A 13,311-nucleotide genomic window follows, 5' to 3' on the forward strand; every position below is an offset into this window, starting at 1 on the left:
AGACAGCCTTGTTGACGTTCTTGTTAGCACAGACGTAGCTACCTGAACCGCTTACACAGCTGGCCAATAGTGACCCCGGTATAGCCGCCGGAAAGCCTGAGTGGGCAAAAAGGACAAAAGAGGACCAGTAGGCTTGCTCACTACTACTGTTCGTGGAAATGCAGCGTATCGAAGTAACAGCAATTTCACAGCAGTTGCCATGATTTTTCCTGCATTGAAGCGTCACAGTTGATGGTCTTCATTGCATACCATCGATTCTGAAAGCGAGACACCGAACACATCTGCAATTGGTGTTCCACTTGCTTCGAGAGACAACCTGAGGTCTCAAATCCTGCATTATCGCCTAGATGTTGTATTGCTGCCATATTCAAACCTATTAGAAGGCATAAAACCTCGGATGAGAGTCAGTTTGAAAGTAGGAACCTGAGCATGTATTAGCAGACATATCAATCACAATGACAACTACCATATTAGCAAGATGGACGTAATAAAAGGATCTTGTCTTGACAGAATGTCCATAAAAAAATCATCGAGAACAGTTCTGTTTGTTAACTGCAAATCAGTTTGGGGCAATACTAACGGCAGGCAGGCGGGCATCTGTACAGGCGACAAAGTGCGCCACTAGTGCCGAAAGTCCCCAATGTGGAGATATCGATCCCGCACAAGCACAAGATCCGTGATCATTCGCCTGGAGCATACCTTGGCCACCACCCATTGGGAATCTCCTGGGCTTCTATTAACAGAATTTCATAGGAGTACCTTTCACTTGATTTCGCAGGTTCTCGCCATGACTTGATTTCTGTTACTGCTCGATCGGACTCGACTCTACCCCGCAAAATCTTGTCCGCAGCTTCCCAAATCGTTCTGCTTAGCGACTCTTAAGTAACAGGATGGCAGCAGCTTCGGTGCAGTCGTTAAGCACTCTCTTGCAGCGCGCATCGATTGAAGATCATGAGGAGGTTCTTAAGGCATGCAATGCAGCTTTAAAGAAGTCCAAAAATGACGTCCACGCCCAGCACGCCAAGGCTGTCGCTCTGCTGAAGCTCGACCGGTACGATGACGCGTTGCGGGTGCTGGAGGAGGGTGGAGATGCACTGAAGAAAAGAGCATCTTTGGAATACGCATACGCTCTTTATAAGTGTGGAAAATGGAGCGAGGCAGCAGATGTGGCCGCCAGATTAGGTTCTGGGAGGGGCGCAAAGCATGTTGAGGCACAAGCGGTAGGATTGCTTCACACCTCCTACTGCACTTCAGCCGGTTTATTTCCAACAGAATTTCGTTTAATGCACAGAGCTACCGCGCTGAGAAATTTGCCAATGCTGCAGAAATCTACAAGAATCTTTCCAATGAAGACACGTCACTAGGCAACGAGCAGAACGATATACGCATTAATACCTTGGCCACAAACGCACAACTGTTATGGAAAAGAGAGGCCGGTCTAGCTGAAGCTATACGACCTACAAGAGAAGATCTCGAGGCCTTCGAAACTACATACAATGCGGCTTGCTCAAGTCTTGCGCGAGGAGATCTCCGCCAAAGTGAGCTTTTACTCAAACGAGCCAAAGGTATGTGTCGGTGGACGTTTCAAGCGAACAACATTGGTAACGAATGGCACGCAGAATTATGCAAGACTTCAGAGTATCTCTCGCCGGAAGAGAAGGAAGTTGAGTTATTTCCTATTGCGATCCAGGAGCTATATGTCCTTATAAGACAGGGGAAATTTGAGAGCGCAGAAGTACTTGTGAAGGAAATTTCTTTCAATCAGTAAGTATAGCATGAATGCCTTCATAGATGAATTTGTGGATCGCTCATGCGCATTCAGAGCCACGGAACTTTCCACGAGAAAAATCGCTCAGAACAATATATTATTGACAAGGCAACATGAAAACCCATATGTTCTCCACAAACTTTTCCACAGCACACAAACACCTACAGATAACGACAAGCTCTTTGAATTTCAAAAAAATGCCATTGTGGGGAATTCGCATTCTCTGGACCTCCTCGTCCAGAAATTCGATGGAGTAATTCGATCTACTTCAAAGGCACTGGCTCAGCGTCCTTATCCATCGACATCCTCGAGCGATAACATTCTCTCCGTGTACAACGCCGCAGCACGAGTTCAGGACAAGACAGGGCAAAAAGCGATTCAAGAAATTCGCCCGTTGCTAGAGAGACGGCCTAAAGATGTGGGTTTAGTGCTCACAGTGGTCCAACTCTATGTCGCCATTGGGAACATCACGTCCGCCATCTCTGCCATGGAGAATTTCATGCGCATCCTTGAAGAATCAATTGCGGAGGCCGACCAGGATGTGCGTTTTAGTCCAGGGCTTGTCAGTGTTCTCGTTTCGCTCTACCAACTCGAAGGTCGGAAAAACCACATCAGAGCTGAACTCGGCAAAGCTGCCTCTTACTGGCGTCAGCGGCCTCAGCAACCAACAGCCCTTCTCCGCACAGCTGCGGCGTCGCTTTTGCATTCCACCGACCCATCCGATCTAGCGATCTCTCAAGAACTGTTCAACAAAATTCACAACGAGAACCCGGCGGACAGGTTCGCTACAGCTGGCTATGTGGCCGCATACGCAACGACAGACGCCAGAAAGATTGAGGCAGATCTTGAGAATTTACCACCAGTCCAAGAGCTTGTCTCAGATGTTGACGTTGCGGCTCTGGAGGAGGCTGGCGTTCCGCAGTCATCCAGCAGCATTGCTGCAACTGCGGCTGTATTGGCTGGCGCCAGGAAGAGGGCTGCAAACGACCAAAATGTCCAATCTAAGAAGCGTGTTCGGAAGTCACGTCTTCCGAAGGAATATGATCCCAACAAGGCTCCCGACCCAGAGCGATGGTTGCCTCTTCGAGAACGCTCCACGTATAGGCCAAAAGGGAAGAAAGGCAAGCAGAGGGCAGCTGAGAGAACCCAAGGCGGTATTGTTAATGAGAAAACCGAAGAAGCTCTTGCGGCGTCTACTGGACAGCAGCAGAAGGGTAGTAGTGGGGGTGGAGGGAGCTCCAAGAAGAAGAAGAAAGGAAAGCGGTAGTCATTCTCCCCACTCCCGTCACTTAAATTTGGACTTGGGAATAGAGGCTCTGTTGCAATAGAGGGTCTACAAAAACGTTTGTCTGTTCGTATTAATTAAATTAGTGCGAGGCCTTGACTTGTGCAGCTTCAGTCTCGATAAACCTGATTCTACAAGCTTATGACGTGGATCTTTAGGAATCATTATCTGCTTCTAACACAGCTCCTAATCATGAAAGCTGGCGGTATTGGGAGGTTAGCATTCCAGTTCCCGCTCTGTCGAACCGAGGGTTCCATAGAATTTGATCGAGGACGAATTTTTTTTTAGGAATCGCGAACCTTGGAACACTCCCGATGTCGAATTAGGTAGTACAATAATAAACTTATAACAGACTTTTCCCCGCAGTATAGTTATCGGATGAAAGGGGAATTGCTGTTAATACTGTAGAGAAGCAAGAGTGTTTGTGCTGCTTATTGCATTCTTTCAAAGCTTCCTAGTACCCAGGCTATTGCATTCTTAGGGCGACACAGCTTCTAACTTCATTGCATTGCGTCATAGCCTTAGTTTCCTATCGCTGAATTTCAGCTGAGCCTTACGGAAGAGTTTGTGGCTGAGTACGAGCTTCCCGGTGGATCATTCCCCTCCTCCCAAGCCACGATTCAATTTATTTTAGAGCCCTCGGACGATTGTACTCATAGCTGACCATCTCTTCATTTTTTATTGTTTCCCTTTGACGAATTTTCCACATAACGTCATTCCATTGTTCTTCGTTGCAGAAACTCGTGCGGACGATGGGTGTAAGTCTGATCCATCTATTCGCAATCCCCGATGTCCCGCAGTCCCCCCTCAGAGAAAGCCAATTTTTTAGCATTGGCATAAGATCCATATGCTTGCCTATAGTGCATAATCTCAATGAACCTATGACTGACTCGTTCTCGAACTGCGTACCAGTTTGCATCAAAGATCGCAGGCAGTCAAGCCGGCACCGCACCTGGTGTCTATGGAGGAGCTCCTCCATCGGGTTATACTGGTGGCCCCCCTGCGCCCCCAGCGTCGTTGCAACCAGGTCCACAACCAGGACAATATGTGAGTGCAACTGACAGTTCAAATGACTATCAGCCATGAGAGCCTTGTTCAATGGGACTCAGAACTAAGGATATCTGTGTCGCAGCCGGGACAGCAGCAGTACCAGGCATATCCAGGACCTCAGCCACAGGGCCAGCATCAGAGCCCCTCCAGTCAGCCTAGCGGCCCGGTAGGTTTTCGTTTTCTCGACCTAGGTAGATCAGGCAGTCATTACACATCACCTAAGCCCCAAAAACATCGCAACGAGCATTGATTTTCTTCACCTTGCAAGCCTCACCTTATATTCATCCGAACTTCAACAAGCCCATTCTTTTCCCTTTTCTTTCCTTTGACTGTCATTCTGCCCCTTGTTACAATCATGAGTCGACCATATGGCCATCAACCGTATCCAGGCCAGCTGCAACCTGGTGCTTCTCAGCCTCCATATCCGACGTCATCACCGCAACCACCGTATCAACCGTACAGCCCAGCACCACCCCCTCGCCCGGGTGCATCCCCTTCTCCCACTTCTGGTTCTCAATATCCCGGCTCTCCTCAGCCTCCAAATTCTCAGGGTTATCAGCAATTGACGTACAATCAGTCTCAACAGAACTATGAAAGACCTCCGCCGCCCCCGCCGCCACAGCAATACGGAGCCCCCCCCGAATCCGCCATATGGACAGCCCTATCCGCCACAGTACCCTCCGCAACAACAGCAGCCTTCTTATGCACCCAATTACCCCAATGCTCCCGTCCGTTCATTCACCCCTTCTCTTTTAACTTCGTTCATTTGTGTAGATTCAAATAGCTGACTGTACCCCGCATTTATAGGGACAGCCATACAATCCCTATCCAACCCAAGGACCCCCGAGTTCCAGCGCTGGGAGCTATGGACCACCGCAGCCAAGTGCCCCTCATGGTGGTGGCCCTCCAGCTCGTCAGGCGAATGCACAAGAACTCGCATCGTACAGGCAACTGTTAATAGGAACCATCCAAGAGAAGCAGCTCCAGAACATGTATCCTCCTGATAAGCTGGAGCGCGTGGTCAGAAATCTGGAGGATGCCCCTGATAAGATCCAGAAACTTATGAAAGAGTGGAATGTTCCCCAGGAGATTGCTATGGACGTCATCAAACTGTCTTTGTTTGATATCGTTATATACGTGGACGACAGTGGCTCTATCCAATTTGAAGAAGACGGAAGCAGATTGACTCAGTTGAGACAGATCTTGGCTCTCATTGCCACTGCCGCGTCTAAGTTTGACCAGGATGGTGTCTCCATCCGTTTCATGAACTCCGATGAGCGAGGAGACAATATTCGGAGCAAAGAAGATGCCGAGGCGCTCGTGGCCCGGGTTCGATTCCAAGGCCTTACACCCATGGGAACAAGTCTAAGGAATAAGGTTTTGGAGCCCATGGTTATTGGTCCCGCCAGGGCTGGTCGACTGGAGAAGCCGGTCCTTGTTATCACTATCACTGATGGACAGCCTGCTGGTGAACCTCACAGCGCTGTTGCTGACGCAGTTCGTTCCGCCGTCGACGAACTGTCTCGCACACGATATGGTCGTGGAGCCATCTCGTTCCAATTTACGCAGGTCGGTACGGACTTGCGTGCGCGAGAATTCCTCAGCAAGCTCGATGAAGATCCCAGCATTGGAAATTTCATTGATTGCACTTCAAGTAGGTCTGACTGGATAAGGACGAAAGACCCATATTTCTAACTTTTTGACTAGATTTCGAGGTTGAACAGGACGAGATGTCCCGAGCAAACCCTCCGGTACATCTCACTAGAGAGCTCTGGGTAAGCACATATAATTCGTTCTAAACCATAGAGGTCTCTGCTAATGCATCGTACAGGTGGCCAAGGTCATGCTTGGTGCGATTGACTCGTCGTATGACACCAAGGACGAAAAGTCCTCTGGACGTGCGGGCGGTGCGCCTCCTCCTCCCGGCCAGTATGGCGGTTACAACCAAGGGGCATATGCTCAAAACCAGGCGGCATATGGATACAACCAGGGCGGGTACCCTCCACAGCAGAGCTACGGACAACCTAATTACGGCCAGCAAGGTTATGGACAACCGTATGGAGGTTACAGTCAACCGCCCTCAGGGTACGCTCCGTATGGACAACCTCAACCGGGCGGATATCCGCCACAGCAACCTGGATATGGACAGGCGCCTCCTCCCCCGCCCAGATATTGAACGGGACAATAAACAGCGCGTCTTAGCGTGCTAACGGGCTTTTGTACTTGTCATGATTTTCTTTGCGTCTTGTGTAAATTGCAGTTTCAAGAGCCGGAACAAGAATGTACACGGGAAGACCAGTGGTGGCCTTCCTGAGCAGCAAACGTATCGTTATGCCGATTGTTATATGTTGATTATGATTCGCAGTTACCTGGTCCTTAAATTAAATGCTATGGGAAAGAGACAGTGCCAATATGCTATGTTGTTGCATAATCGCAATCAGATTGTGAGCCCAAATTAGCTTTCTTTATACTCCATATCCTTCTTCGAATGATCCTCCAACATAAAGTACTCAGCCAGTTGAAATGTACCTGACAAATAATAATTTTCATTGAACTCCTTGAGCACTGCCTCCAGCTAAACAAGGCAGAAATGGCAGCTGGGGGCCACGCTAAACGCTAAGATGGTGGGGCGTGGGTGATCGCCACGATAAGCGGCCACCAGCCCCATCGGTGCTGTCGTAGATGGCATAAGGAATCGTCCAATCTGTTCTTTTTTACCACGTTCCCTGCAGGGTCGGAGACGATCATTCTTGACCATCAGCCGCAAAAAGGCGGTGTCTGTCACACACGCGGTGACACGCCCCGGTTGCCGACGATCATGAGCAGTCAGTCGACTTGACACAAAGTCCAAACACGAGATTGCCCGCAGGAGGCTGTGCTCCACGCAGGATGGCCCGTGGCAACTTGGCACTTGTCAGCAATGCCACTGTCCTGGGGGGAGATGGCCACTGTTGAAAATTTCTGCCAATTAACTCCGCGGGGGAGCTGGTTCCTCTCCGGTATTCCAGGACTCACCCGTGGATGACAGTGGGTTTTAAGTCGGAGAGGAAACGTGTAATTAGCGGACGGTGACATCGAGCCCGCCTCTACCAAGATTTTTTTTACCGATCGCCGCCGCAGCTAACTACCTGCTGGGGCAGGCGGTAAGGCGACGACGACTCCTCCGCACCCGGCTGTGGCCCGACCGGGCTCGGCCTTGTTGCCGCAAGCGTCGCCCCAGAGAGAACTAAGACAGCAGTGGTTAATATCTTGGCGGCCCTGCAAGGCTGCAGCGTTCTCTTGCCCGCAACTTGTCTCATCCAACCCACACCTCCCCGTCGCAGCCCCCAGACGCTGCTCCCAAAGTCCTTTGGTGGCCTCGTCCAATTCGTCTGGCTGTCTCGACAAAAATAGCTTAATGCCTGCTGCAGTTCAGGCCTAGTTTTGGCCTGTGGCCACCGCCTTGCCGTGACGACGCTGCAGCTTTTTTTTCTTTGTCCATCGTTTCCCCGACTCCAACTACATGACCACGGGGCTTTCAAACGCATTCTACTTGGATTCTTTGACGATTACGATTGTACGCCGCTAATGTCCTATTTTTCAGTCGTGTATGTTTGCCGGCTATCACAAGATCTACCTGTCCCAGTGAACGCATTAGCATCGAGACCGTCAACACATGAGCGTGCTCCGTTCTGCGGCATCGATTCGCTAAAATAGGTCCCCAGAAAAAAAAAGTGTATATGTTGAAGCGTTCTGTTTGCCCTCATTCGGCTGACAGATGGTTCGGTTTGCGAATCTTGATTCGACGACAGCTAGGCGCGTGACTTGACGAAAAGCTGATCTCAACGCCATCGCACATTTGGAGGCAGCAAGAAAGAAAGAGAAAATAAATGCTCATTTAAGGAGGCTCTTTTTGGGGCGACGCGATCGAGATGACAAGAGAAGATGACCAGACGAGTAAAGGAACGAGTCAATCACGGCACGGGGAGATCTCAAGACCCAACAACGACGCGCACGAGCCTTCGATAGCGGAGAGAACATCAGGAAGTGGTGGTGATGAACGTGTACAGCAGGGGCAATCCGGTGACGGAGCCCCGCCGAGCCCCTCGTCTGATGGCATCCCCGACTCATCTCTGAACAGAACTTCCCACCCCAAGGTCCGCTTTTCGGCTGACCTTGACCGGGGTCAGGAAGGTCCAGGCAGAACGTCGCAAAGCATCGGCGACCGGCGACCCGCCTCTCGAGGACTGACAATCGATACTTCAGTGCCGGTAGTGAAACGCGCCTCAAGCCCGCTCAGCAGGTCTCCTGGGCAAAATGACGATCCGACAATAGTTCCGCCGACTGCTGCACTCTCTCCCCTGTCACCCCAGAGTACTACCCCTGCCCCTGCTCGTTCCCGATCTCGAAACCGCGGTTACTCGCTACGACGAACCCTGTTCACGAAGAATATGCCACCACAGTCTGAAGAAAATGGAGATCAAGTCATTGAGATGGGGCCGAGCCAGCCTGCACATTCTTCGGATAGGATAGAGGAGAAAGGGACTGTATCTAAAGAGCAGGTTCAAGACAACATCCAGCCCGTAATAACGCCGGAATCGGACTTGCAGGACGATGTTGAGTCAGTGGTCTACTCGGATTCTACGCCGCTCAAATATATTACCTCGCTCACAGCTCGTGGAAGTCGATTTCGTGCAAGTGTTGCCTCTGTAACAGCCTTTGCACGGCTGTTAGCCTTTCTGGAAACCGTTCGGAAGGTCGTTTTTCGAATACGGGACATTCCTCCAACCAAATCTGGCCGTCATATTGATCTTGATGTTTACCGCACGGAGGCACTTATCGATGAGAGAACCGGTAAACACTATATCAATAACTCTATTCGATCCAGCCGGTATACTGTTTGGAGTTTCATTCCTCGACAGCTTGTCGCTCAGTTTTCGAAGCTTGCCAATTTCTATTTCCTCATCGTGTCGATCTTGCAGATGATTCCCGGACTGAGTACGACAGGTACTTTTACGACCATTGTTCCCCTTATGATATTTGTCGGCATTTCTATGGGCAAAGAAGGTTTCGATGATTGGCGTCGCCATCGTTTGGACAAAGAAGAAAACAACCGTTATGCCCGCGTTCTGCGACCAGGGAGTAGACAAGGTTCTCGCGTAAGGTCCGTAGCGGATGACGAGGATTCTAGCGATGATGGTGATTGGGTTGCTGTCAAGTGGCGGGATATCAAAGTGGGCGATGTTATCAAGCTCGAGCGCGATGAACCTGTGCCCGCAGACATCGTTCTACTCCACGCTGATGGCCCAAATGGCATTGCATATATTGAAACAATGGCACTCGATGGTGAGACCAACCTCAAGAGCAAGCAGCCGTGCCACTCGGTAGCCAAGGTTTGTTCGACCGTTGAAGATATCTGCCAACAGGATTCCATTCATTTCACGGTCGAAGATCCGAATATCGATCTTTACAAGTTCGAAGGAAACGTCACGGTGGGCGAGGACAAGCTTCCGCTGACCAACAATGAGATCGTCTATCGGGGAAGCGTTCTGCGTAACACGGAACGTGTCTATGCCATGGTGATCTACACCGGTGAGGAATGCAAGATACGCATGAATGCGAATAAGAATCCTCGGATCAAACGTCCTGCACTGCAGTCCGAAGTCAACTTAGTTGTCATGATCATCGTCGCAATTGTCATTATTTTAGCAATCGTCTGTACAATCGCCTACAGGTTCTGGTCAAAGGATGTGGAGCGAAAGGCGTGGTATCTGAGTCACGCTCGTGTCCCGATCGGCCAGGTTTTCACGTCGTTCTTGATCATGTTCAACACACTGATTCCGATCTCGCTCTACGTCAGCTTGGAAATCGTCAAGGTTGCCCAGATGTTTCTCTTGAACGACATCGACATGTATGATGAAGAATCTGATACCCCGCTCGAGGCCCGAACGTCTACGATCAATGAAGAACTTGGGCAAATCAGCTACATATTCTCTGACAAGACAGGCACACTGACGAACAACAGTATGCGCTTCCGGAGGATGAGTGTTGCTGGGACAGCATGGCTACATGACACTGATCTGCGGGAAGAGGCGGCTCGAGAAGGCGACCGGCAACGGTTGATCCACAAGAAACGCAGCAAGGGGAAAAAAGCAATGCGTCGCAAATCTTATGCAGACGATCCTCACAGAGCTTTTGTGCGGATGTCCACTGCCTCTGCGAACCTGGATCCGTCTGGTCAGTTGGCAAGTACTAAGCCAACCAACCTGGGGAGACCGTTCCATGGAGGCAATACGACACAAATGTTGGAGTATATCCAGCGCAAGCCCTACACCCTTTTCGCTCGTAAAGCTAAGTTCTTCATTTTGTCCATGGCCATTTGCCACACGTGTCTTCCGGAGCGTGATGAGACGGGGAGAATCAAATTCCAGGCTGCGTCACCTGATGAGCTGGCTTTGGTTCAGGCCGCGAAAGAGCTGGGTTATCTTGTCGTGGACAGACAGCCCAACACCCTGACCATACGAACCTTCCCGTCAGGGCCGGACGATGAACCCGTTGACGAAGTCTATGAGATTCTAGATGTGATTGAATTCACCAGCTCACGCAAGAGAATGTCGGTGATCGTCCGCATGCCAGACCAACGTATTTGCCTCTTCTGCAAAGGAGCCGATTCCACCATCATGAAGCTTCTCAGGCAATCTTCACTTGCTCATGAAAAGGCAAGTGAAATTGAGAGAAGGGCCAGCAAACGCAAGACAGCAGAAGCAATCGAGGTGATTAGACGAAACAGTGAGCTTCAGAGTCCAACTAGCGTCGGTCGCCCCAGTTTTTCAGGGAGAAGGTCGAGCGTCTCAGGGAAACATGCGTCTTTGAGGCGTAGCATCGATTTGTGGCTCAAAGATCGGGAAACAGACGGTGGAATCTTGACTAGGGACAATGGAAGTGAACACTACAGCCCTCGGCCATCAGCTCAGTTCAGCCGGCATTCCACTACTCTCTCAGATGGAAGACCTTCATTCCAGGAGGACGAGGGTGACTTGGTCGACGAGGCCCTGGTGGTAGACGAACAAGCCGTCTTTGAGAGATGCTTCCAACATCTGAACGACTTTGCAGCTGATGGCTTGCGCACGCTTATGTATGCTTATCGCTTCATCGACGAGGCCACCTACAGAGATTGGAAGAGGGCATATCAAGAGGCCACAACCAGTCTGGTAGACCGGCAGGAGAAGATCGAGAGAGTTGGTGAGCAAATTGAAACCCGGCTGGAGCTCACCGGTGCCACAGCTATCGAGGACAAGCTTCAAAAGGGCGTCCCTGAGGCAATCGATAAACTGAGGCGTGCTAACATCAAGCTTTGGATGCTCACTGGTGACAAACGGGAGACAGCCATCAATATTGGGCACTCTTGCCGGCTGGTCAAGGACTACTCTGAAGTTGTCGTTCTTGACCATGAGACAGGAAAAGTTGAGGAGTCAATCAATTCCCTGACTGCAAATATCCAAAAGGGCAAGGTTGCCCACTCTGTTGTCGTGGTGGATGGCCAGACTTTGTCCGTCATTGAATCAGACAAGGTCTTGATGGCGCGCTTTTTCAACCTGGCCATTCTTGTCGACTCCGTGATCTGCTGTCGTGCGAGTCCCAAACAAAAGGCGTTCCTAGTGAGATCTGTTCGGAAACAAGTCAGTGACGCTATTACTCTGGCCATTGGCGACGGTGCAAACGATATCGCCATGATCCAGGAAGCTCATGTCGGTATCGGCATTACTGGTAGGGAGGGGTTGCAAGCGGCCAGGATCTCTGACTACTCGATTGCGCAATTTAGATTCCTTCTCAAGCTACTCCTGGTCCATGGTCGCTGGAACTATATCCGGGTCTGCAAGTACACGCTGGGGACTTTCTGGAAGGAGACGCTCTTCTATCTTACGCAAGCTCTGTATCAGCGCTGGAATGGTTACACGGGCACCAGTTTGTATGAACCGTGGAGCCTGAGCATGTTCAATACTCTTTTCACCTCTCTAGCGGTCATCTTCCTTGGGATATTTGAAAAGGATCTTTCTGCGTCGACTCTTCTTGCTGTCCCGGAGCTCTACACGAAGGGCCAACGCAATGAGGGTTTCAACATCAGGATATACCTGGGCTGGGCCTTCATGGCTGTCTGCGAGGCGATGATCGTCTTCTTCACCATGCTCGGTCTCTTCGGGGAAGCCGTCATCGGTATGGACAACACCGTCTATCCATTAGGACTTCTCACGTTTACTGCATGCGTAATTATCATCAATGTCAAACTCCAGTGCCTGGAAATCCACAACAAGTCGATTCTAGCAGCGCTGGTCATGTTTGTGTCCATTGGCGGCTGGTTTCTCTGGAACGTCATTCTGTCGTGCCGATACAATGATAGCAAAGAAGGCAAGAGCATTTATGACGTTCATGGCAACTTCCTCAACCGGTTGGGGCAGGATTTGTCATTCTGGGTCGTCCTCCTGCTCATCGTTGCCTCCGTGTGTCTGTTCGAGATCACGGTGAGCACGGTTCGTGCGACACTGTTCCCTACCGATGTGGACATCTTCCAGGAGTTCGAGCAGGACCTTGAGATCCGCAAGCGGTTTGAAGAAGCGGCCGCGTCGGAGCTGCAGCAAGGGTGGGACCACGGAAAGAAGAAGTCCAGCTTGGAAATTGCCAGGGAAGAGGCCGAGATGGCTGCCCGGGAGAAGGAAGTGCGCGAGCTGCTCAATCGACGGCGCGAGATGAGCAAGACGAGTTCTGGAGAGGCTGAGATGGAAGAGGTTGAACTGGACAACTACGCTGGTGGCAGCGATGGCGTGGACGAGGAGGTCGGCCTTACTAGCCCTGGTGGCAACCTACGCCGCTCTCTCGATATCCATGACCTGTTCAGCAAGAGGTTTGGCTCGATTAAGCGAGGGCAGGAGTTGAGGTGAAGGCGCTGCAACAAGCGATCGATTCCGTTTCGATTTGTTTTCAGTGTCTTTTCTATTCCCTTCTGCGTCAAAAGTATATTGGTTCTCTCATCGTTTTGCATTGGGCTAGTGTGGGTTTCATGCATGCATTGCCTGGGCCAGGATATTTTTTTTTCCCTTCCCTTTTCTTGTTTATTCTTTTTCCATCTGCAGAAATTGTGGCTGACCATGATATCCCCTGATGTTAATGTTGATATTGATATGCATACATACCCCTTATATCGATTGATCGATCGCGTCCAGTACAGTGCTGT

General features: G+C 50.5%; 3 protein-coding genes across 3 annotated transcripts; all 3 read left to right on the forward strand.

The window, feature by feature from the left end:
* Window positions 1-890: 890 nt before the first annotated feature.
* Window positions 891-3,035, forward strand: T310_3430 (Signal recognition particle protein; the record flags this gene model as incomplete). The annotated part of the gene is made up of 4 exons (XM_013473705.1): window positions 891-1,220; window positions 1,292-1,565; window positions 1,620-1,764; window positions 1,877-3,035. 4 exons carry the CDS (start codon window positions 891-893, stop codon window positions 3,033-3,035), a joined length of 1,908 nt encoding a protein of 635 aa, XP_013329159.1.
* A 1,423-nt stretch (window positions 3,036-4,458) lies between these two features.
* T310_3431 (Transcription factor RfeF) lies at window positions 4,459-6,279 on the forward strand (the record flags this gene model as incomplete). Its single annotated transcript, XM_013473706.1, has 4 exons — window positions 4,459-4,776; window positions 4,911-5,757; window positions 5,811-5,878; window positions 5,935-6,279. The coding sequence occupies 4 exons, from the start codon at window positions 4,459-4,461 to the stop codon at window positions 6,277-6,279; spliced, it is 1,578 nt and encodes a 525-aa protein (XP_013329160.1).
* A 1,735-nt stretch (window positions 6,280-8,014) lies between these two features.
* Window positions 8,015-13,018, forward strand: T310_3432 (Phospholipid-translocating ATPase; the record flags this gene model as incomplete). The annotated part of the gene is made up of 1 exon (XM_013473707.1): window positions 8,015-13,018. One exon carries the CDS (start codon window positions 8,015-8,017, stop codon window positions 13,016-13,018), a length of 5,004 nt encoding a protein of 1,667 aa, XP_013329161.1.
* Between the last annotated feature and the right edge of the window lie 293 nt (window positions 13,019-13,311).

This window comes from Rasamsonia emersonii, assembly GCF_000968595.1.
Source record: "Rasamsonia emersonii CBS 393.64 chromosome Unknown ctg1118621760067, whole genome shotgun sequence".
NCBI lineage: Eukaryota > Fungi > Ascomycota > Eurotiomycetes > Eurotiales > Trichocomaceae > Rasamsonia > Rasamsonia emersonii.